Here is a 23,559-nt window from a genome sequence, read left to right as displayed (position 1 = left end):
GGGAAGGACAGAGGGAGAGAGAGAGAATCTTAAGCAGGCTCCATGCCCAGCACAGAGCTGACATGGGGCTTGATCTCACAACAGTGAGATCATCCCCTGAGCTGAAATCAAGAGTCAGATGCTTAATCCATTGAGCCACCCAGGCGCGCCAGTGTCTGACTTGTTTTAAAGTTCAATGTAATGTTTTTGAGGTTGAGCCATGTTTCTTGTTTACTGAGTAGTATTGTATGAATATAAGACAATATTTTGATCCATTTAAACATATGAGTTGTTGCCAGTTTGAGGCCATTATGAATAAATCTGCTGTGAACTTTTAGGTGGATGGTGTTGTCATTTCTCTTGAGTAGATACTAGAAGCCGACTTCTGGATCACAGGGTAGAGATATGCTTAATCTTAATCCTACAGGGGGTCGTGTCATTATACACCCACCAGCCTGGTTGTTCCACATCCTCATCAACATTTGGTTTTGACAGTGTTTTTAATTGAGCCACTCTGGTTGATGTGGAGTGCTGTCTTGTTTCCCTGTCAACTAATAATGCTGAGCATCTTTTTAAAGCCTCATCAGCCAGGATCAAGTCAGATTGATTGCCTTTGAAGGAGGGAATTCCAGAGGAATTCTGGAATGGTGCTGTTTCTGAGGGAAAGGAATTTGTAAGGTTTGTGTTCCCACTAAAGGATTCTGAAGAGGGAAAAGAGAAACAGGGATTAGTTTTGGATTGTTCACTATTTCTTTCTTTCTTGTTTGTTTTTTTTTTTTTTATGTTTATTTTTGAGAGAGAGCAAGCAGGAGAGGGGCAGAGACAGAGGGAGACAGAGGATCCTAAGCAGGCTCTGTGCTAAGAGCAGACAGCTGATGTGGGGCCCGAGCTCACGAACTGTGAGATCATGACCTGAGCCAAAGTAGGACACTCAACTGAGCCACTCAGGTGCCCTGGATTGTTTGCTGTTTCTGAGGCAAAATTAGGAGGGATGAGCAGTGGGGTTTACTAGGGAGTACTGTTATGTGTGCCCTCAGGAATAAATGAAAACAGCAAAGCTTGTCTGGAGCATCATTGGTAAGGAAGAAATCACCACTCAGAGTAAAGAAGCCCTTGTGGCATTTTACAACTAACTGCTGCATACCTTGGGAGAAACCATTTCCTTGCAGCTGGCTTTATGAATTAACAGTATTTTTTTTGATGAGCAAGCCTGTTTAATTTTGTTACAGTCCAGTTCATCAAATTTTTTCTTTTATAATTACTGATTTTTGGGTTTTCTCTAAAAAAATATTTACCTATACCCAAGATCTTAAAAGATATTTTCCTACATTTCCCCTGGAAGGTTTATAGTTTTAGCATTTCATGTAGGTCTGTGATCATCTTGAACTTTTTTCTGTATATGGTCTGAGGTAGGAGCCAAGAATTAACTTTTTTCTGTTTTTCAGGTTTTTCCAGTACTATTTGTTGAAAAGACTTTTCATTCCTGAATTGAATTACCTTGACACCTTTGTTGAAAATCGGTTTGCATCTATTTCTGGACTTTCTCTTCTGTTCCATTTATTTACTCATTTATCCTTATGCTGTTACCATACTGTCTTGATTATTGTATCTTTATAGCAAGTTTTGAAATCAGTTCTTCAATTTTGTTTTTCCTGGGATTTTTTTTATTTGGGATTGCACTGAATCTATATAGATCAATTTAGGAGAGATTGGACGTCTTAAACATATTGATACTTCCAATAAGTGAACATGAGAATGTCTCTATTTATATAGCTTTTCTTTGTTTTCTCAATGTTTTGTAACTTTGCATAGGAGTTTTGTATGTATATTATAAAATTTATTCCTAAATGCCTTTTTTATGATACTGTGAATAGAATTATTTTAAAAATTCATTTCCAATTGTTTGTCCTACAGTATAGAAATACAACTGATACCTTGTGCTTTGTGACCTTTCTAGATTCATTTACTGATTTGAGTCTGTCGTGAGATGAAGCCCCATGTCAGCTCTGTGCTGGGCATGGAGCCTGCTTAAGATTCTCTCTGTCTCCCTCTTTCTCCCTCTGCCCCTCTCTTCTTCTTTCTCTCTAAAAAATAAATAAAAGCCAGATACAACAGAACACATACTGTATGATCCCATTATATAAAGTCTTGTCTTATTGCACTACTAGCATCTCCAGTAAAGTCTTGAGCAGAGGTAATGAGAGGATACATAATTGTCTTTTTCCTACCTTGGGAAAACAAAAACAGTTTTCACCATTGAGTATTTTTATAGATACCCTTTATTAGATTGACAGTGTTCCCTTTTGTTTATTTAGAGTTTTTATTATGAATGGTGGTTAAATTTTTCCAGATGCTTTTTCTTTATTTATTGAGATGATCATATGGTTTTCCTGATTTCTATATTAAATCAACCCATATTCCTGAGATATAGAACCCCCTTAGCCATGATATATTATCTTTTCCACATGCTGTTGATTTTTTAAAAATATTGTAAAAGTTTTTGTTTATTTGTTTTGAGAGAGAGAGAGTTAGGGGGAGGGGGCACAGGGAGAGAGAGAGATTGAGAGAGATTGAGAGAGAGAGAGAGAGAGAGAGAGAGAGAGAGAGAGAGAATCCCAAGTAGGCTCCACATCCCAAGCAGGCTCCACATCCCAAGCAGGCTCCGCATGCAGGGCTCGAACTCACAAGCCATGAGATCGTGACCTGAGCCGAAATCAGGTGTCACATGCTTAACCAATTGAGCCACCCAGGTGTCCCTCACATGCTGTTGATTTTGGTCTGTTAATGTTTTATTTGAAAATTTTACATGTACTTTCATGAGGGATATTGGTCTGTAGTTTTCTTGTAATGTTTGTCTTTCTTATTTCTTTCAAATTTTTGTAGAATTTAATAGTGAAATTATCTGGACCTAGAGTTTCCTTTATGGATATGTTTTTGGTTACAGATTTAATTTTGAAAATAGATACAGAGCTACTAAGTTTCTTTTCGTGTTAGTTTTGATGAGCTCTGTTTTTCAAGGAATTTTTCGTTCTATCCAAGGTGTCACATTTAGTGGCAGAAAGCTGTTCATAAAAGTGTCTTTTGACTCTTTTAATGTCTGTAGAATTAATGATGATACTACCCTGTTCATTCCTGATTTGGGTAATTTGTATTTTTTCTCTTTTTTTCTTGATTAGTCTCACTAGGAATTATCAGGTTGTGTTTTTTTTTTAACTTTTGCTTTACTGATTTTCTTATTGTATATTTTTCTTACGTTGATTCCAGCTCTTCATTTTGCTTCTCTTTCTACTTACTTCAGATTTAATTTGCCCTCTTTTTTTTTTTTTCTTAACCTTAAGATGGAAGCACAAATCACGGTTTTGGGTTTTTTTTTTTTAATTTTATTTATTTTTTAGCAATCTCTACACCAGCATGGGGGCTCGAACTTATAGCCCCAAGATCAAGAATCGCATGCTCCGTCAACTGAGCCAGCCATTCACCCCCACCTTTTCTTTTTGTTGTTGTTCGGTTATCCATTTTAAATGTTCAAATAGGAATTTTCAATTTCAATAGGAATGTTCAAATAGGAATTTTCTTGATATATTGTGTTTTTTTTGTTTTTGTTTTTATTTATTTTTGAGGGGGGGGAAAGCACAAGTGGGAGAGGGGCACAGAGAGGGAGATGCAGAATCCAAAGCAGGATCAGAGCCCAGTGTGCGGCTTGAACCCACAAACCCCGAGATCATGACCTGAGTCACAGTTGGACACTTAATCAACTAAGCCACCCAGGTACCCCGATATACTACTGTTTTTAATTATTAATTTAATTCCATTGTGGTAGAGAACATACCTTGTGTAACTTCAGTTTTTGACTGTTTTGACATGTTTTATGGTTGCATATATGTGGTCTCTTTTGGTGAACTTTTGTTTTTTCCCATGTGCACTTTAAAAGAATGTTTATACTACAGTTGTTGGGTATAGTATTCTATAAATGTCTATTAGGATGATTTGGTTGGTAATCATCTTCAAATTTTTATATCCTTATGGGTGTTTTGTTTGTCTACTTGTTCTCTCAATTACTACAGAGGAGTGTTAAACATCTCTAGCTATGGGATGTCTGGGTGGCTCAGCTGGTTAAGCATCTGACTCTTGATTTCAGCTCAGGTCGTGATCTCATGGTCATATACAATCAAGCCCCGTGTCAGGCTTTGTGCTGGGCATGGAGCCTCCTTGGGATTCTGTCTCTCCCTCTCCTTCTGCCCCTCTCCCACTTGTGTGAGCATGCTCTCTCTCTCTCTCTCTCTCTCTCTCTCTTTCTCTAAAGAAAAAAAAAATCTCTAGTTATGATTATGGATTTGTCTATTTCTCCTAGTAATACTAACAGTTTTGCTTCATGTTTTTGGAAGCTCTGTTATTTGGTCCATGTACAGTTATGATTGTTATGTTTTCCTCATAAATTGCCCTTGTATCATTTTGAAATGAACCTCCTTATTTTTGGTACTAGTTCTTTTCTCAAAGTCTACTTTGACTTAAAATATTCTCACCAGCTTTTTTTATATTTACAGTTTACATGGTTTACCCTTCCTACTCTTACTTTCAGTTTATCTGTTTGTCTTCCTATTTAATAAAGCATGTCTCCTGTAAACAGCATATAGTTGAAGTTAATTTTTTATCCAGTCTGACAATTTCTGCTTTTTAATTAGTGTGTGGTTCATTTATATTTAATGTAATTGTTGATATGGTTGGGCTGGAGCCTATGTCTGGTTTTTGTTTCTCTGTTCCTTCTTTTCTGCCTTATTCATTTAAAAAAAAATTTAATTGTTCATTTAAATTTTAATTTACATTAAAAGTAAATTAAAATTTACATTTTATTTCCTATATTGACTCTTTAGCCCTATTCCTTTTATATTTTTAAAATTGTCTTTCTAGGGATGCCTGGGTGGCTCAATTGGTTGAGTGGCTGACTCTTGATATTGGTTCAGGTCATGATCTCACAGTTTTATGGGTTTGGGCCTTGTGGTGGGCTCCGTGCTGACAGCACAGAGCCTGCTTGGGATCCTCTTTTTCTCTCTGCCCCTCTCTTGCTCATACATCCTCCCACACGTACTCTCTCTCTCTCTCAAAATAAATAAACTTAAAAAAAATAAAAAATAAAATTGTCATTCCAGGAATTATAATATGCATCGTTAATTTATTACCTATTTAGTTCTATCATACCACTTCATGTTAAGTGTAAGAATATAAAAACAGTAGAATTCCTTTCCTCTCTATCCTTGATGGTATTTGTTGTCCTACATTTTACCCATGTAATGTTACTATTTTTGCTTTAAACAGAATTCTTTTTAAAAATTAACAGGAGAAAAAAGACAGTCTTTTATACTTACTCACATATTTTCCATATTTAATATTCTTTGTTTCTTCCTATAAATCTGAGTTTTCATCTGTATGCTTTCATCTTTTCAGCCTGAAGAAGATCTTTTAGCATTTTTATAGTATAAGTCAGCTGGAGATGAATTATCTCTGCTTTTGTTGATGGTTCTTTCACTCTCACTTTCATTTTTAAAGGACCTTTTCCTGGCAGTGCCTGGGTGGCTCAGTCCATTAAGTGTCCAACTCTTAGTTTCAGCTCAGGCCACGGTGTCCCAGTTCCTGGGTTTGAGCCCCGTGTCAGGCTCCATGCTAACAATACAGAGCCTGCTTGGATTCTCTCTTTTTGCTCCTCCCCTGCTCATGCTCTCTCTTGCTTACTCACTCTGTCTCAAAATAAATAAGTAAACTTAAAAAAAACAAAAAAGGACCTTTTCCTAGATATGGAACAATGAGTTGATTTCTCCACCCCTCACTCCTGAGTTATTTATTTACTTAAAAAAATTTTTTTTAATGTTTATTTATTTCTGAGACAGAGACAGAGCATGAGTGGGGGAGGGGCAGAGAGAGAGGGAGACACAGAATCAGAGGCAGGCTCCAGGCTCTGAGCTGTCAGCACAGAGCCCGACGTGGGGCTTGAACTCACAAACCATGAGATCATGATCTGAGCTGAAGTCGGTCGCTCAATCGACTGAGCCACCCAGGAGCCCCCCAAGTCTTTTAAAGACATCTTCCCTTGTCTTCTGGCCTCCATTATTTATGTTGTAAAGTCACCCATCATTTGTATTGTTCTTCCCCTGGATGTAATCTGTCTCTCTTCCTTTGCCTTTAAGATGTTTTTATTAAGCTTTGGTTTTCAACAGTTTGGAGTGTGATATGTTTTAAGTGTAGTTTTCTTGTGTTTATCCTGCTTGGGGTTGGTTGAGCTAACTTGAATCTGAGGTGTTTCCCCCTCCACCACCACCACCACCAAATTTGGAAAGTCTTTTACCATTATTTCTTTAAATAATTTATCTATCCTATATCCTTTCTTCCCTCTTTCTATGACTCTATAATTACACAATGTTAGACTATGTGATGTTGTCCCACAGGTCACTGAGGCTCTGTTTGTTTTTTTTTCTTTTTCTCTCTTTTTCAGATTGGGTACTTTCTATTGATCTTCCAATAGAAAGTCTTTAGTGGTCTCTTTCCTTCACTTTCTCATTTGTAGCTCATCCAGTGGTTTTTCTCCTTCAGATATGGTACTTTTCAGGTCTAGAATTTTCTTTCTTCCTTTCTTTTTTCCCAATTCTGGTAAAACATAACATAAAACTTACCATATTGGTAATTTTTAAGTACACAATTCAGTGGCATTAAGCACATTTGCAATATTATATAGCCATCACCACTATCCATTTCCAGAGCATTTTCATCATCCCAGACAAATTCTGTATCCATTAAAAATTAACTTCCCATTTCCATCTACTCCTAGCCCCTGGGAACCTCTCATCTACTTTCTGTCTCTGAATTTGCCTATTCTAAGTATCTCATTTACATGGAATTGTGTAATAGTAAACCTTTTGTGTCTGGCTTATTTTACTTAGCATAATGTTTTCAAGGCTTATCCATGTCGTAACATGTATAAGAATTTCATTCCTTTTTATGGTTGAATAATGTTCCATTGTATATACCACAGTTTGTGTATGCATCCGTATGTTCATAGACACTTGGATTATTTCTACCTTTTAGCTATTGTGGATAATGCTGCTGTGAGCATCGTTGTACATACATATGTTTGGGTCCCTGCTTTTAGTTCTTTTGGTTTTATATACCTGGAAGTGGAATGCACCAAATCATATGGTAATTCTACATTTACTTTTTGAGGAGCCACCACAGCATTTGATTCTTTTTTGTACTTTCTATTTTTCTGTCAAGATTCCTTGTCTGTTAACTAATTTTGTTCATCTCTTAAGTACACAAACTTGGGGCACCTGGGTGGCTCAGTCATTTGGGTATCAGACTCGATTTTGGCTCAGGTCATGATCTCCCAGTTCGTGAGTTCAAGCCCCGCATTGGGCTCTGTGCTGACAGTGCAGAGCCGGCTTGGGATTCTCTCTTTCCTTCTCTCTCTGCCCCTCTCCTGCTCTCATTCTTTCTCTCTCAAAATAAATAAATAAAAAATTTTTAAAAAAGTACACAAACTTATTTATAATAACTTTTTAAGTGTTTGCTGATACCAACATTTGGGTCATTGTCTTGTTGACAGCTATTTTTCCTTTAAAGGGTTTTGCATTTTATTCTGGCAGGCAATAGTTGCTGTTTCTTCTGGTGGTTCCTGTTGATCGTATCAAGTATGATTCTATTCTTCATTTGTGTGGGTCTGTGTGTGTGGGTCTGCGTGTGTGTGTGTGTGTGTGTGTGTGTGTGTGTAAGATTTTATTTATTTTTTTTTAATTTTTTTTGTTAACGTTTATTTATTTTTGAGACAGAGAGAGACAGAGCATGAACGGGGGAGGGTCAGAGAGAGGGAGACACAGAATCCGAAACAGGCTCCAGGCTCTGAGCTGTCAGCACAGAGCCCGACGCGGGGCTCGAACTCACAGACCGCGAGATCATGACCTGAGCCGAAGTCGGACATCCAACCAACTGAGCCACCCAGGCGCCCCAAGATTTTACTTTTTAAGTAATGTCTATACCCAGCATGGTACTTGAACTTACCACACTGAGATCAAGAGTTGCATGTTCTATCAACCGAGCCAGCCAGGCACCTCATGTGGAAGCTCTTTAAATGTTGTCTTCAGTGTTAGAGCATAGCTCTTGTTACTGAGGCTTAGCCTTTCTGAATTCTGATGTTCTCAGCAAAGTCTCTCCATTCAGGCTGGGTCAGAACTCCATCTCCCAGCCCTTTCCAACCTCTGGTCATCTCCATCCAGCTGTCAGCCCTGATATCAGCTATCAGCCTCACAGAGCCTACCTGTACAGTGTTATATGTAGATGGAGCAGACTCACATGGAAGTTTGGGTGTTCCCCTTATGGAGTGTGCAAGGTGTCTGTGAGCATGCCTCTGGGGCAGGGCAAGTTCTCTACCTGCCCAGGTTCAGGAAGGCCACATGTGTCCATACAGTCTTTCACCTGCAGTTTTGAACTCTAGTCTCTGCCTCAACTCTGTGAAACTGTCCTCTGCTTGGATTCCCTCCCCCTGCCCCCATGGTTCAGAACATGCCCTCGGGCAGAAAGTCTGGGCAGCCAGAGAGCTCACCTTACTTGTTTCTGGTCTCTAAGTATCACAGTCTGTGTTGCCTGCTGTCCAGGGCTGAAAACAGTTGCATTATATATTTTGTTCCATGGTTTTACCAATGCACAGCTCCTAGTGGCCATTGACCAGTTGTCCCAGTGCTGCTTTTGCAGGATTTGACGTCATTATGGTGAGTAGGGAGTCCTAGGCAGAGGTGACGAAGCAGTGGTTCTCAAACCTGTCTCCTTGTCTGTCTGACTTGGAACACTTGTTTTAAACATCATTTCTAGGGGCCCACTTCAGACCTACCATTTCCTGGGGCCACAGTAATTCCCGGAGGCCTGGAATCTGTTTTCAACCACTTCCCACAGGGATTTATGTAGCAGCAACCTGGCTGGTCAGAATGAACTAGAAAGGCTTTCACTAATGATCATTGAGCACTGTTAGTAATGCAGTGTGGAACTGAACTGATGAAGAGACAGGGTCTCAAAGTCAGTCTTTTTCGTACTGTGTGAATGCTTCGCTGACACCAGAAATCACTTGGAGAGTATTGGGTTGTCTGTGGGGCTTTTTGGTTACTGTTGTTTGCTTTCCTGTCTTTCTCTTTCCTTCCCCCCCATATCAACTTATTCACCTTTTTTTTTAATGTTTATTTATTTATTTTTGAGAGAGAGAGAGAGACAGAGCACGAGCAGGGGAAGGGCAGAGAGAAAGGGAGACACAGAATCTGAAGTAGGCTCCAGGCTCCAAGCTGTCAGCACAGAGCCTGACTTGGGGCTCGAACCCACGAACCATGAGATCATGACCTGAGCCAAAGTCAGATGCTCAACCAACTGAGCCACCCAGGCGTGCCATCAACTTATTCAATAGCATAAGAGGAAAAATCCAATTATTTGGAACTTCTCATTCTTTTTTATAGTTGCTTTGTTTTAAGTCCATTATTATGATGATGATGTTTGCCATTTTTAGGGAAATGTTGGAGAGGAAAGTATTTGCTGTGTGGTGGCAGAAGATGTTTCAGCATCGAGAAAACCGCCTGGCAGAGAGAATGGTAAGTGGCCATCCCTGAGGAGGCAGGACCTGTTTCAAGTCTTTGCATTTGCTGCCTCTTCTGCTCTGGATGTTGCCTGGAACCCAGACCCACACTGAGGGGTGTTCTGCCTGTGACCAGGACTCACGAGACAGGGCACGGCGTGGGGTGCCTATTGACTTTGTCAGCAGAGTCTATATGTGGCTTCTAGGCCAGGGCAGCTTGTTAAAGCCCATTTCTTTGGCCTTGGTCATTATTTTTGGCCTGTAGATTCTTCTTGGCTCCTGTACCCATGCTACCTGACCCGCTCTGTTCTTTCCCTGCTGTCCTGCCCCAGGCCATCCTTCATTCAGAGCGGCAGCTTCTGCGAAGGTCCTGGTCCACGTGGCACCAACAGGCAGCAGCTTGTCACCAGGAGCGGCAGCAGCAAGCAGTGGCCTGTGCCCACCACCACCACAGACAGCTCAGGAAGGCTTTCTGCATCTGGAGGGAGAGTGCCCGAGGGCTGAGAACAGTGTGAGGGGCTGCTTCTGGCCCAGACGCTCTGCCATCTCAGGCCAGCTTTGACCATAGTGGCAGTGCCATCAGCTCTGAATGCCCATCGGAGAATCCTGTTAGCCTAGACTCTGGTTTTAAGTTCCAGAAATTCTACCTGATACAGTCTGTGCAAAACCAGGGCTCAAGTGAAAGTATCCTGGGGTACCTCCTGGGGCTCCCAGCCTTAGGAACTCAACTAGGGACAGACATGCTCTGTGGATCTGAGGTCCTATCCATTGGATGCATCCTACTCACTGGTTGGGGCCCATTCAAAGTGACCGTGGCCAGGGACTAGACTGATGAGCCCATTTCAGGGTAGCTGACCTCCCCCAGGACCAGCGGCTACAGCCTGGGGACAGGTTGTGGCAGTTTTTACCACACTGTGTGGTCAGAGAGAGCTGGGGCAGACAGCCCACGTGGATACTGCAGACACTGTCCTGCTTTGATGCCTTTCTGCACCCACTTTGTGCTGTGAGGATCTCCCCCACTCTCAAATTCTGGCCACATTTAACCTCCTAAGTTGCCTTCACATGAACGTGCTTCACTGGTACTTGAGCCCTTTAGTTGTATGCAAAAATTTGACTAGGTGCTCACTTTCCTGAGGTGAGAGCCCACATCCTTTGGCAGCTCTTCAGAGAAGGTCTTGGTCCCCTTCTCCTCCAATTTAACAACCACTAGGTAGGGGCCAGGGACCGTGAGGGGTGCCCAGGTCCAGGCTGCCATGCTGACTCCAACCCTCCCCATAGGAAGATGGGCCTAATGCTGGCTGCAGAATTCCACTCGGTACGGCTCCTCCACTGGGCCTGGAACAGGTGGAGGGAGGTAAGGCTTTGGCATAGACGCCCCCGCATGTGGTTGTGGCCAGGCGGAGCTGTGTGTCAGCGTGACTCAGAGCAGACATATGGCTTCTCTACAGCCTCTCGGCAAGCACCTGCCTCTGAGCATAGGGGAGAGGCCGGGCAGCAGAGGAGGAAACGCTAACCTGGTTTTGTGAGATGATTGGCTCAAAGTCCCTAATATTCTTTTAGGTTCTTGCCTGAACCCACTGAACATAAAATTCCTGGTCTAACCATTTATAAGCATCCTACTTGGGGTAAAAAGTGTTTAGACCATCACCATTGCTTGAGCATTTACCCCGAGTCAGGCACTTGCCCCACCTGATCCTCACAAAGCCCCCAAAAGATATCTATTCAGAGATGAGGACTCAGGCCCTAGTACCCAGGCTGGGTGTAAGACAGAGGCACAGCTGAGCCACCCCTGGGCCCCTGGCCCTTCTTTCTGTCCACAGTGCCTGGCCCTGCGTGATGCCGAGCAGCGGGAGCTGACGCGTGCCAACCTGCATCACCGGCACACGTTGCTGCACAGGGCGCTGCACGCCTGGGGGGTAGGGGCTGCTGCTTTCCTCCATGTCCTGCCTCGCCGGGGGCGGGGGGGGGATGGTGGTTGCTGGAGACTTGGCTTCCCTTCCTTGTTCTCCCTGCCCCTGCTGGAGCGAGTAATTCCACAAGCCTCACAAAGAGCAAGGTACCTGGGCTGTGGGTCTTACAACCACAGGGCTGAGCTCTTTGATCCTCCCTCAGCAAAGTAAAAACAAGTGCTGCTGGAGGTACCAGCCTTACCGTCCAAGTGGCCTATTGTCCGGGCACTCTTCTGACCTTGGGACTCTGGGCTCTTGGCCTCTGCCCCCTCTGTGGTGAGTGCTCTGGGCATCACAGCACCTGTGAGGCCTGCCTAGATATAGGGAGTGGTGTGGGCCCACAGCTGGCTCCTAGTCCTCTTGGTCTCCCACAGACTTACCAGAGCCAGGTGCAGAGCATCCTACGGGAGGTGGCGGCCAGGGAGAGCCAGCACAAGAGGCAGCTGCTATGGTGAGTCTCTCGGCATCTCTGGGCCCAGCCCGAGGAATGGGGCGCAGACTCCAGAGCCGGGCCAGACGCTCACAGCGTGGCTTTGGCGTTTCCACAGCAAGCACCCCATTCATTGGTTCATCTCCTGTCTCGAATTCCTGCTATGTGCAGAGTGGGGTCTCGAGGAGGCAGCCGTCACTTGGACATTTGCGAGAACTCCCACTTGTCTTGCTCCTCTCAACACGGCTCCCTCCCCTGCAAGATTGAGCACCTCCTGCTCCAGGGCTGCAGTCGCTCCCTTGGCCTCAGCCCCGCCTCACCTGCCTTCCCGCTTGGTCCTCCAGGCCTTTCACTGATTCCAGAGGCATCTCTCACACCCTTCAGTCACTTGCTCTCTCAGCTCCAGCTCTGTCATGAGTCCACCCTCCAGCTCTTGCTAAACCAGGCTGTGTACTCCCTGCTTCCTGGCAGACCTCCCTCATTCTGCTCTTTATTTTCCTTCCTCTGGATTTGTTCAGCATATCATATTCCAGACTGCTTGTTGGTGGTGGGTCTTGTGGACTTAACATCTCCACCCTCCAGGGAAGTGCCCGTCCAGCTCTTTAGATAGAATGAGGAAGAGGGAGTCCCTGAACTAACTCAGCAGCATGCATGGTGATGGGGCTCCAGTGCCCTTATGCCATCTCTATCTGTGCCTCTCTTATGGCATGACTCACCTACACTGTCACCGTTCTGTGTGCCCTGCAGCACATTAACGTGTGTGGATGTCGTATTTGGTCTTGTTCACCATGGTGTCCCCAGTGCTCCCCCAGTGCCTGGCACAGGGCAGGTGCTCACCGGCCATGTGTTGAGTGTCTGTGTCAGCATAAACATGGCTGCCAGTGAGACCAATATTGTTAGGGACAAGGAGTCCAAGGTACCTTGTACCTCGACTGAGGAATGAGTGGAAGAACCAGAAACGGCTCACAGAAACCTTGTACTGTCTCCACACTGGTGTCACCCCCATCTCCCCGGCCTGTGTCCTACAGGAATGTGTTCCATCGTTGGAGAGAGAACACCATGGCCCGTGTGAATGAAGCAAAGAAAACCTCCCAAGCAAGTGCTCACTATAGGCGGACCTTGTGTTTCAAGGTGAGGCATGAGGAGACCAGCTGGTCACCCAGGAGGGTTTGGAACTGTGCTTCTGCGAGGGGGTGGCACCAAAGATTTGCACTGAACGTGGAACCTGGGAAATGGGCTAACACCCTCCTCTATGCATACATAACAGCTGTGTGAGCATTTAGTTGGGTTTTATTTATTAATTTTTTTTTTTACTGAATTAATAACCAATATCCATTAAAACAAAAACATAGTGAGCAAACTGGTTCTTACCAGAACCAGTATTTCCTACACATGTGGAATTTTCCACTGGGACAAACTAAGCATGCTTCTGTCTTTTTATCAGAAGAGGTTGCTCACTCATTGTGGCTGGTTTTGTGGCTGCAGAGGCTTTCTGGAAAGCATAGAGCACCCCAGGAATGTGAGATTGTTGGTCATCATCCGTGGGAAGTGGCCCCCAAATGCTATGTGTGGGGCCTGTCCCCCGTGCTAGAGGAGGGAGGGCATGCCAGGATGCAGCTGTAGGAAGAAGGCATGTTACAGATGGGGAGGAATGACAGAAGTGGTCCCTGGACTTGGGGATGTTTTAGAAAAAAGCAGTTTGCCAGGAACCCAGAACAGCAGTGGTTCACCTGCTTGAAGGCTAGGAGGCACTGGTACTGGTCCTGACAACTCTGAAGCCTCCGGAGGATGAAGAGTAACACAAAGTCAAGGCCCAATCTGTTGTCAGAAAAGCTCCAAGGCCAGCCCTGGAAGGAGGGTCAGGACTCTGCTTCAGGGCATGGAAGGGAGAAGGCCTTTTTGCGGGGAATGGCATTCATGCCTGGGCAGCAAGTGTCCCCTGGATGCTTGACTTCTTTGTAAAGTGTTCTGTTAGTGTGATTTCGTGTGTGTCTCAGTGTGAAAGATTTGCATGCAGGGGCACCTGGGTGGCTCAGTTGGTTGAGTGTCTTGACTTTTGATTTTGGCATAGGTCACAGTTCATGAGATTGAGCCCCATGTTGGCTTCTGTGCTGACAGCATGGAGCCTGCTTGGGATGCTCTCTTGCGTGCTCTCTCTCTCTCACCCCTCCCCCATTCGTGCTCTGGTGCATGCTCTCTCTTTCAAAAATAAACTTAGGGCACCTGGGTGGCTCAGTTGGTTAATCGTCTGACTCGATTTTGGCTCAAGTCATGATCTCACTGTTTGTGGGTTCAAGCCCCACATCAGGCTCTGCACTGACAGTGCAGAGCCCACTTGGGATTCTCTTTCTCTCCCTCTCTCTCTGCCCCTCCCCTGGTTGTGCACTCGCTCGTGCTCTCTCTCTCTCCCTCTCTGTCTCTCAAATAACTAGGGGTGCCTGGGTGGCTCAGTTGGTTAAGCATCCGACTTTGGCTCAGGTCACGATCTCACGGTTTGTGAGCTCAAGCCCTGCGTTGGGCTCTGTGCTGACAGCTCAGAGCCTGGAGCCTGCTTCGGATTCTGTGTCTCCCCCTCTCTCTCTGCCCCTTCCCTGCTCATGCTCTGTCTCTCAAAAATAAATAAACATTAAAAAATTTTCAAAATAAATAACTAAACTTAAAAAAACTTGCATGCATATAACATATAGCTTCATTTAACAAGTAATAATAGAACAAAAACCCACATAATGACTTTTTGATGGCCGGTAGGAAGTTTATAGTTCTTCTATAGAATAGTCCCATCACCTGAGATACTGGGCTTCCTGTGGGGACTGGGGGTTTGGTCATTGCCTGTGTGGCTGGCTGGCGTTTCCCAAAATGTGCATGTGTGCCGTGTTCCCAGCTGGTGTGTCCTGGGAAGTCAGGATGTGCCATGATCACATCTCTGCTCTTCATCTGCCCCTTAGGTCCTGGTCCAGTGGCGGGAGGCTGCATCAGTGCAGATATACTACCGACAGCAGGAGGACTATGCCATTAAGGAGGCCCAGAAGGTGCTGGATAGGGGTAAGCAGAGTTCCTGGAAGCTGGGGAGAGGATTGTGAAGGACACAGAACTGTCTTGTGTTCCATTTGCTTCCCCTCAGTCTTTGTATTCTTCTCCTGTAGGTGTGTTTCCTGATGCTAAAGTACCTTAGGCTAGGAAGTTTAAAACATCAGAAAATTGTTCTCTCAGTGTTCTGGAGGCCCGATCCGAAATCAGGGTATTGGCAGGGCCATGATTCCTGTGAAGGCTGGAAGGGAAAGTCCTTCCTGGCCTCTTCCAGCCTCTGATAGCCCCGGTGGTCCTTGGTGTTTGTGGCTTATAGACTCATTACTCCAGCCTCAGCCTCTGTGTGCACAAGGCTCTCTCCCCTGTGTCTCTTCTTAGAAGGACACCAGTCCTACTGTATCAAGAGGTCCACTCTACTACAGGATGGGGTCAGTTAATTGTGCTGACCCCCTTGCTAAATAATACACCAACCCTGAGGTTCCAGGATGAACATAAACGTGGGAAGGGGTAACTGTTCAACCTAGTACATCATAGCATTCTGTTCCCAACCAATCCCAGCCAAACACTTTGTGTTCATTTTTTTTAATGTTTATTTTTAAGAGAAAGAGAGTGTTTGTGGGGGTGGGCAGAGAGGGAGAGAGAGAATCCCAAGGAAGCTCTGAACTGTCAGTGAAGAGCCTGACGCAGGAGTCAAACTCACAAACCATGAGATCATAAACCGAGATCAGATGCTTAACTAACTGAGCCACTCTGGTGTCCCAACCAGTTTATGTTCAAATGCAAGACCAAGGCTTAAAATCTAATTCTTTTTTTTTTAAGTTTATTATTTATTTTGAGAGAGGGAGGGGGAGAGGGGAGGAGGAGCAGAGAAAGAGGGAGAGTGAGAGAATCCCAAGCAGGCTCCACATTGTCAGTACAGAGCCCAACGCAGGGCTCAAACTCACGAAGCATGAGATCCTGACCTGAGCTGAAATCAAGAGTTGGATGCTTAACTGACTGAGCCATCCAGGTACCCAAAAATCTAATTCTTAAAGAGGGGTCAAAGGTGGGGTGGTTTCAATTGGAAAGTCCTTCCAGGGGCTGGCTGCTTCTCAGGTCAGCCCCATCACATAGGATCCTGCTTCCTTGTATGTTTAGGGAGCAGTGGCCTTGGGCAGTCTGAATACCTTCTATAAAAAGCCTGGAGTAGATGGTCCAGACAGAAGCAGAGATGAGATGCAGGGAAACTGAGATCCATGTCCCTGAAGTGGGGTATCCAGCACTCTGAGGGGAAAACCAGTGCTTAGAGTAAATGAAGATACAACTGGAAGTGAAAACAAATGGAAATGGTTTAAATCAGACCATAGGGAAAACAGATCAAGTTGTTAGTTTGCTCCAGGACAAAAATTGATCAACTTTGGTTGGGTTCTGACTTTGGTTGTGTTGATAAACACAGATCTCTGCTTTCCTCTGGGCAGAACCCTGGGGTCAAACATCCCACACCTGCTCCACCCCTAATGTGCTTTTCTATGTCCTCACGCTGCCCTTCACCCCAGAAACCAGTGCTGCGTTTCCAGTTCACTCCAAAAAAGAAGCTGAGGGGCTCAGCTCATCCCTTGGCCTCTATTTGGACAGAGCTTTGGCATCAAGGGCTGCAGAGGCCTTGTCAGTGCCAGTGTGGGTCAGGCATCCACACTCGGCCCAGGTGGTCACGGTGGGTGTTAGAGGTGACAGGCATGGGGTGCAGCCTGAAGCTGCTTCTCTGCAGGGCCAAGGGGCAGGCAGTTTCCGTAGAAGGGAGTGACACCGTGTGGTGGGCCCTGCGTGGGGCCATTACAGGTGGTACAAAGGATTTGGGAGGCCACGTGACAAGACGCTGTGCTCTCAGCAAACTGCAGATGCACACAGTACCTGTGGAACCATTTTTGGGCTTAGTTAAGGCCTCGGGTCTCAGGCACACCTTGGCAGCCCAAGGATGGGGCCCAGTGCTGGGGGAGGATGAACTCAGGGCAAGGCGTCATAAAACACATTCAACAGAATGCCTAGTACAGGCGGGGTCAGATGCTGGCTGTGTGACCTCGCCAAGTATTCTTTGAGCCTCAGTTTCTCCATCTGTAAAATGGGAGTAATAGTACCTGCCTCTTGGGGTGGTCCTGTGGGTTCAGTGAGACACAATAGGCACACTTGAAGCAGTACCCAGCACGTATCAGCACTTGGTACTAATGCTCACCTCCAGGCGTGTGAATCCTCCTTCCCTGCCCTCTCCAGCAAGTCCCAGAGGACACCCCATCTTGGCATCAGTTCCCTGGTACCAACCCTCTTCTGTTGTCTCTAAAAGAAACTTCTCTCAGGGCCTAAGAAAAGGGAAAAACCTGAAAGAAAAAAATAAAAACAAAAAACAGAAGAAAGTGCTTGCTCCCTCAAGGGAGAATCTGGTGACATAAACAGAATGCATTATGTAGCCTCTGCCTGCCTGCAGTGCCCACAGTGGCAGAGGACATGGCCCAGCAGACACTGTGCCTGGCTTGAGCTGCCTGGACCAAGCCTTTGTTTCCTCCCGGGCAAAATCGAGTCATGGCACCCCACTCCCTCAGACCAAGGCAAAGGTCTTATCCACACCCCCGGCAGCATCCTGAGGACACTCCGCAGGGGTGCTGCAGACCCGTGGCTGCTGTGGACAGGCTGGTGGCTCTGGAAGGCCCTTGCAGTAAACAGCAGACCTGGTTCCGGCCTCCAGGGTGCTCACAGCCACTGAAGGTGGCCAGAGCTGTCCTCAGAGTGGCCACTGTCTGCATGTGGAGGTTTTACTGAGTGCAGCTGACGCCCCAGTTCCACCCCCACACGACCTTTTCTGCTCTCTGAATTTCCACCATTGCAGAGTTGTCCGTAGAAACCCTCCAAAAGAGCAAACTCTGACTCAGATCTGCCTTAGGATGTCTCAGGACCTGGTTTCAGCGCTGGCGGGACCGAGGCCAGAGGGCAGCCCAGCGGAGAGCCCAGCTCGAGAGGGCAGCTGGGCATCACCACCGGTGGCTGCTGCTGCAGGCCATGGCCCAGTGGAAGGTGCACCATCTGGGCTGTGTCAGGAAGCGGGTGAGGCAGGCGGCAGCTCCCCACGTGCCGCTGTACAGAGGGGGTGCTCCAGGCTGGGAGACAACCATCTGGGGAAAAGGAGGGCCTTTCTGTAGAACCCACGACCACCAGGATGGGTGCTGGGTAGTTGGGATCCTGTAGGTGCAAGATTACCAGAGCCTTTCTGAGAAGACTGAGGGAAACCAGTTTCAGGGTCGGGTCTCCCCCAGGCAGAAGATAGCCCAGCAGAGAGATCTGATTCATTCTGAAACACGGGATATCAGAGCTGGGAGACCTCCAGAGTCCCATAGACACCCATGCCTGGTATGGGAGGCCCTTGGCTTCCTCCAGAACTCCTCTTCCTGGGGATGGGAGGACAATTCACTTCGGCCCAGAGCCTTTCACCCTCTGGCTGCACCCAGGTGTTTGTGATACAGGGCCCTGATTGCTTTTGTCTGCTCTCTTCCCAGCTGCTGCAGAGGCAGGGTGCCCAGCTCCTGGCCCAGACTCTTAGCCGGGCCTACTTCCGCCAATGGAAACAACAGGTGGGAGCCAGCAAGAAGCCCCTTCCCCTTCCCACTGCCTCCCAAGCCCATGTTTAACTTTTTTTAAATTATTATTTTCATTTAAGTAATCTGTACACCCAATGTGGGGCTTGAACTCATGACCCTGAGATCAAGAGTTGCGTGCTCCGAGGTGCCTGGGTGCCTGGGTTAAGCATCCGACTTCAGCTCAGGTCTTGATCTTGCATTTCGTGAGTTTGAGCCCCGCATCGGGCTCTGTGTTGACAGCTCAGAGCCTGGGACCTGCTTCAGATTCTTTCTCCCTCTCTGTCTGCCCCTCTCCCACTTGCACTCTGTTTCTCTCTCAAAAAAAATATTAACAGCATTAAAAAAAATTAAAAAAGAGTCTCACACTCTACTGACTGGAGCCAGCTGGGCACCCCCACGTTTAACATTTTTAATTCCACCCTCGTCCTAGGGCCCCCCCAACCTTAATCATTTCCTAGCACTGCCACTTCTTCTACCTGTGACCTGTACGAGCTCAAGTCACTTCAGGGCCTGATTTCTACAGTGTCACATTAGAAAATATTTCAGGGGTAATATCCAAAAAATTAACATGAAATGCATGTCTTTCCCAAGGACTTGATAAAACACCAGGCAGGATTGCATCATGCCCAGCAAACCTTCATGTGCAGGTGTCTGGTGAGCCCAGCACACCGCCCCAAGCTGCTCCCTTCCCTAGGAGCTTTTTGCCTTTGTTCTTCCCAAAGGATCACTCCTTGGCCCACCAGCACTGGGCCCTTTCTAATGGAAGGAGGGCAGCGAGAAAAGGGTCTCAGAGTGACCAGGACGCTGTGGTCAGGGCAGCTTCCTTAAAGGCTAAACTTCCATAGTCCTCTTTTTGACCCCTAGCTGGCGAACAGGAAGCGAGAGCAGCGGGGCACGGCCCGGGCCTTGTGGTTCTGGTCCTTCTCACTACAGGCAAAGGTAAGGGGGGCTCCACACCCCACTGCCCCTGCCTCTCCAGGAGAGGGCCATGCCTCAAAGGAGGGCACACCTCCAGGGGGAGGCTTAAGCAAGGTGATCTGGGCCTCATCTCCTTTCCCTGGAGGTGTGGGCCGCGTGGCTGGGCTTGGTACTGGAAAGGAGGAGAAAGAAGGCGCGACTGGAGCGAGCTGTTCAGGCCTACCACCAGCAGCTCCTTCAGGAAGGTGCCACACGCCTCTTACGGTTTGCAGCCAGCATGCAGGCCTTCCGGCAGCAGCTGCATGCCCAGCAGCAGGTGCAGGTGAGCCCTGGGTCCTCCACCCCTTCTCCTGGGGAACAGGCAGGACCAGGCATGACCTGACCAGAGGCCTGTTGCAGGCGGCCCACAGTCTCCACCGTGTGGTCCATCGCTGTGCCATGCTGTGGAAACAGAAGGTTCTGGGCCAGGGCAGGGAGCCTCAGCCCCTGACATCCACCATGCCCAGCAGGAGAGTGACATTTGACAGTCCCCTTTCCACCTGTGTTGCTGCTGGGGCTGGGGATGCCGCCCTGGAGGCCAAGAGGACACAAGATCCTCAGTCACGGGGAGCTCTGGGCAGCTTGGCCCTGGCTGCTGGAGACTCCCAACTTCTAGAGCTGTGAGTAGCCCAACCCTCACCTCGTCCTCCTTTCTTCCTGTCTGGGCAGAGGCTTGGACTGTACAGGAGGGAGGTCATGGCTGAGCTGCTTGGACCCCTCTCCAGTAGAATCCTGTCACATCCCTCCCATTCCCATTGGGTCCCAACTGACAGGACCGCATCCTCTGTTCCTGCAGAGCATGGGGGAGAAAACATGTAGTTTTAGGAAAAGGAATATAGGCTGTAGGGCAGCCCCGCCCTTGTGCCCCCAGACCTTCCAGTCTCCCTGCTTCTCCACGTACAGCTGAGAAATGGGCTCCCTCTCGGAAACCCTACTGCTTGTGACCTGGCCCATTCCTGCACACCAGCTCCAAGTGACCAGCACTACCTGAGCCTGGCAGAGAGGTTACCTGTGGTGGGGGTGAGGGGGGGGTTTTGGGTACTGGACTGGGCCTCAGTCCTCTCTGCCTCCCTTACCCCCAGCCCTGATAGGGTCTGACCATGATGAGCCTGCTCCCACTCTGATGTGGGAGGAGCACCAGGTTGCTATAGAGGTCAAGTGAGATGATGTGGGTGAGGCATCCCCACGTCGCCAGGCTCACTTCATTGGAATTACTGGAAGTACTATATGGCCCAGGATCACTTCCGGTTCACCGCTTAACCTTGGGCAAGAGCCTCTCCTTCTCTGGCCCTCAGTCTCCCTGTAAGATTGGAGGGGTCAGACTGGGTGCCCCAAGCAGCCTAGAGGAACAGGACTGTGTTTCTTCCCAGCAATGCTGCCCGCTTGGCAAGAAAGCAGCCTCGACGCCCACATTTCCTGCTGGAGCCCATGCAGAGCCAGGGGCCCCTGGGATGTCGCACCCTTGGGAGACCAGGGTATGTTTTATGGTCCTAGGGTGAGTGGCCCCCTTTCCCTCCTGGTCCTCAGGAGGGTACTGTGGCCTGACCACCTCCTGCCCCTCCCTCTGCGTAGGCCTGAGGCACCGTGGGAGTGTAATCCAGGTGTGACCCAGCCAGCGGGCCCTTCCCTGATGACGCCTTGCCTGCCAGAGGCCTGGACAGCACTGGTCCCAGGCAGCCCCCTGCCCCAGCCCAAGACCCTACCAAGTCACCCTGGCCCAAAGTTGCCCCCCACATTGAATATGGGCCCAGAACTGCTGCCCCCTTCCTCCTTCATGCCATGTGGGGTGGAAGCACCTGCCAGGGTAAGTCCTCCTGGTCACCTGGGGTCTCATTCTTTGGTCTGGCCTTCAGTGCTCTTCCTCATGTGCTCGGTGCTGTAGCCGGAGCTGTACTCACTGCTTCCAGAGCACTGCCAGCTCAGGAGGATGCAGCGAGGCCACTCATGCATTCACCAGGTGTAGGTGTCCCTGTCCTAGGGACACAGTATGGAAAGGCTGCTAAGGCCCCCCTTGTGAAGCTTCTATCCTAGAGGTAGAGACCAAAGAGCCCCAGACATAGATGAAGACACTGCAGATCATGGAGGGTCCTGCAGGCCCTGGGGGAATGTCTGGATTTTAAGGAAAGTAGGAAATGGTGGGGGCCTTTTGGCTGCTGTGTTCCCGTGGCCCAGCGGAAGGTGCTGGGAAACAAGATCAGGTGGTGGCTGTGGGCAGAGCCCATCGTGGGAGGCAGACTAGGCAGGACCTGCTCTGATGCTCCGATGGGTTTGATAAGGGTGAGGAGGGAATCCAGGATGGCTCCTGGGTTTCTGGCTTGAGTAACTCCAGGAAAAACGAGTTCTTTTACTGAAAGAGGGAAATGGGGGTAGGGAGCCCATTTGGGGTAAAGCCTGAAGAGTTTATCTTAAACCTGTCAAATCTGAGATAAAGCAACAAGATTCTGGGTGTGGTCAGGGCTGGAGAGCAAAACTCAGTCCACATAAGGTGAAGGTAAACCCTTGGGACCTAAAGAGGTCACCTGGGAGGAAAGGGGCAGAGGCTCCTGAGGGCATGTGACATACAAGTGAAGAGTCTGGGCAGGGATGGCCAGGTGGTAGAGAAGGTCCCAGTGCTTGGTAACGGAGGAGACGGCAGCAGGGTTGGGACACCCCCAGAGTTGGTGCCCGAAGAGAGCTGGTCAGTCGTCACCAGAAAGGAACGGAAGGTGTGGGGTTTGACGAGGATAGTTGCCTTTGACCACTTTTCTCCCTGAAGCACAGGATCGCCGCTCAGAGTGAGGTGAGGGTAAAACGGCTGCTTGGGGAGGTAAAGAGCCAGGCTCTGGGGAAGGGGTGGGACTGGCCTGCACAGGTGTGGAGTGTTCCTTGAGCTGCTTGTGGGACGTCCTCCTATCAGGTCCTGAAGAAAGGGGCAGAGCCAGGGCCAGACTAGGTGAGCCGGCTAGGTCAAGTCCTGTGGCCTCACCTCCCCATACCCCTGCAGTGGGTAGCCTGGGTGCCCCTCCCCAGCCTGCCTTCCTGCTCATCTGTCCTCCCTTTACAGGCATCTACACAGCCCATCACCCCTGGGCTTGTGCCCCAGGCCTCTCCATCTGCAGCCAGTGTCCCCCACCCCCACCTGCTGCTTCCTGGGGACTTCACAGGCACTGGGCCCGGGCCAGGCTCTGCAGGCACAGGTGTGTGCCTAAGGCCTGTCCACACTGTGAGCGCTCAGGCCCCTGCCCGGAATCCCTCCATCCAGCCGTGGCGTAGCCGGGAGGGTAACCAAGATCAAGCTTATTCTCCTGTTACCATGGGCCATACTGACCTGGAGGCCGAGCTTGAGGGCATCCAGCAGCAACTGCAGGACTACCAGACCATGAAGCAGAACCTCTCGTAAGACCCAGAAAAACCCCAGCCGTGTCCCCAGAACTGGCTGCCAGGTTCCTTGGGGTGTTTTGCCTGTGCCCACCCCCCACACGTGGCACATTTGTCCCTCAGTCCAGCTCAGGTCTGCCTCACCTGTGGGACAGAGGATAAAGGGGAGCAAAACTTTCCACCTAAGTCAAGTGCGAGGCCAGCGGTCCAGTGACTGTGCACGATGAAGGTGCAGAAAAGACAGGCCTGTGCACAGGGGGCTGTCCTGTCTTGTCTGTGATCCAGGTCCAGAGCCTGTCTCCCCCCATGCCCAGGAACAGGGACGGGGAGGAGTTCCACCAGGGCCCACCTGAGTTGCCTGAGCTGGTGGTGGAAGCTGACAGAGGAACAGAACCCTCCCTGCCCCAACCAGAAGTAGCAGATGTGCTGCTTCCCTAGCTGGAGGCACTGCCAAGGGCCTGGCCGGGCTGGCAGCAGATGTCTCACTCCCTCAGGTCCTGCCAGCGGCAAGCCAGAAGCCTGCGCCGGTGGCTGGAACTGAGCCAGGAGGAGCCCAGGCCTGAGGACCATGAAGCAGAGCAGCAGGTGCAGGAAGAACTGCAGGAGGTGAGACCCCAGGCAGCCCTGGGACAGCTCCCTTGGCTGTGCTTTGTCTCAGCTCAG

General features: G+C 48.3%; 1 protein-coding gene and 1 long non-coding RNA gene across 2 annotated transcripts in view; one reads left to right on the top strand and one right to left on the bottom strand.

Annotated features, from left to right (window-relative positions):
- The window catches only part of SFI1 (SFI1 centrin binding protein), a 102,519-nt gene that overhangs the window by 78,734 nt on the left and 226 nt on the right, over window positions 1–23,559 (top strand). The window contains exons 17-33 of the mRNA XM_047088024.1: window positions 9,509–9,590; window positions 9,907–10,085; window positions 10,853–10,928; window positions 11,395–11,490; window positions 11,687–11,799; window positions 11,879–11,974; window positions 12,982–13,084; window positions 14,899–14,995; window positions 17,892–18,052; window positions 18,502–18,576; window positions 19,447–19,521; window positions 19,646–19,822; window positions 19,900–20,159; window positions 20,910–21,014; window positions 21,112–21,343; window positions 22,583–22,914; window positions 23,391–23,502. Coding sequence (XP_046943980.1) covers window positions 9,509–9,590; window positions 9,907–10,085; window positions 10,853–10,928; window positions 11,395–11,490; window positions 11,687–11,799; window positions 11,879–11,974; window positions 12,982–13,084; window positions 14,899–14,995; window positions 17,892–18,052; window positions 18,502–18,576; window positions 19,447–19,521; window positions 19,646–19,822; window positions 19,900–20,159; window positions 20,910–21,014; window positions 21,112–21,343; window positions 22,583–22,914; window positions 23,391–23,502 — 2,371 coding nt within the window. The remainder of the gene's footprint in view (window positions 1–9,508; window positions 9,591–9,906; window positions 10,086–10,852; window positions 10,929–11,394; window positions 11,491–11,686; window positions 11,800–11,878; window positions 11,975–12,981; window positions 13,085–14,898; window positions 14,996–17,891; window positions 18,053–18,501; window positions 18,577–19,446; window positions 19,522–19,645; window positions 19,823–19,899; window positions 20,160–20,909; window positions 21,015–21,111; window positions 21,344–22,582; window positions 22,915–23,390; window positions 23,503–23,559) is intronic.
- LOC124518191 (uncharacterized) lies at window positions 9,398–12,478 on the bottom strand. The gene is made up of 2 exons (XR_006963636.1): window positions 11,904–12,478; window positions 9,398–10,074 (listed from the first exon to the last, which is right to left on the bottom strand). It is a non-coding gene; the product is annotated as an uncharacterized LOC124518191 (long non-coding RNA).

Source organism: Lynx rufus, unplaced genomic scaffold (genome assembly GCF_022079265.1).
Source record: "Lynx rufus isolate CCGP_SWC_20201006 ecotype Redwood Valley unplaced genomic scaffold, mLynRuf1.p SCAF_24, whole genome shotgun sequence".
NCBI lineage: Eukaryota > Metazoa > Chordata > Mammalia > Carnivora > Felidae > Lynx > Lynx rufus.
The sequence above is the reverse complement of the archived record's forward strand: the minus strand, read 5'-3'. Positions and strand labels throughout refer to the sequence as shown.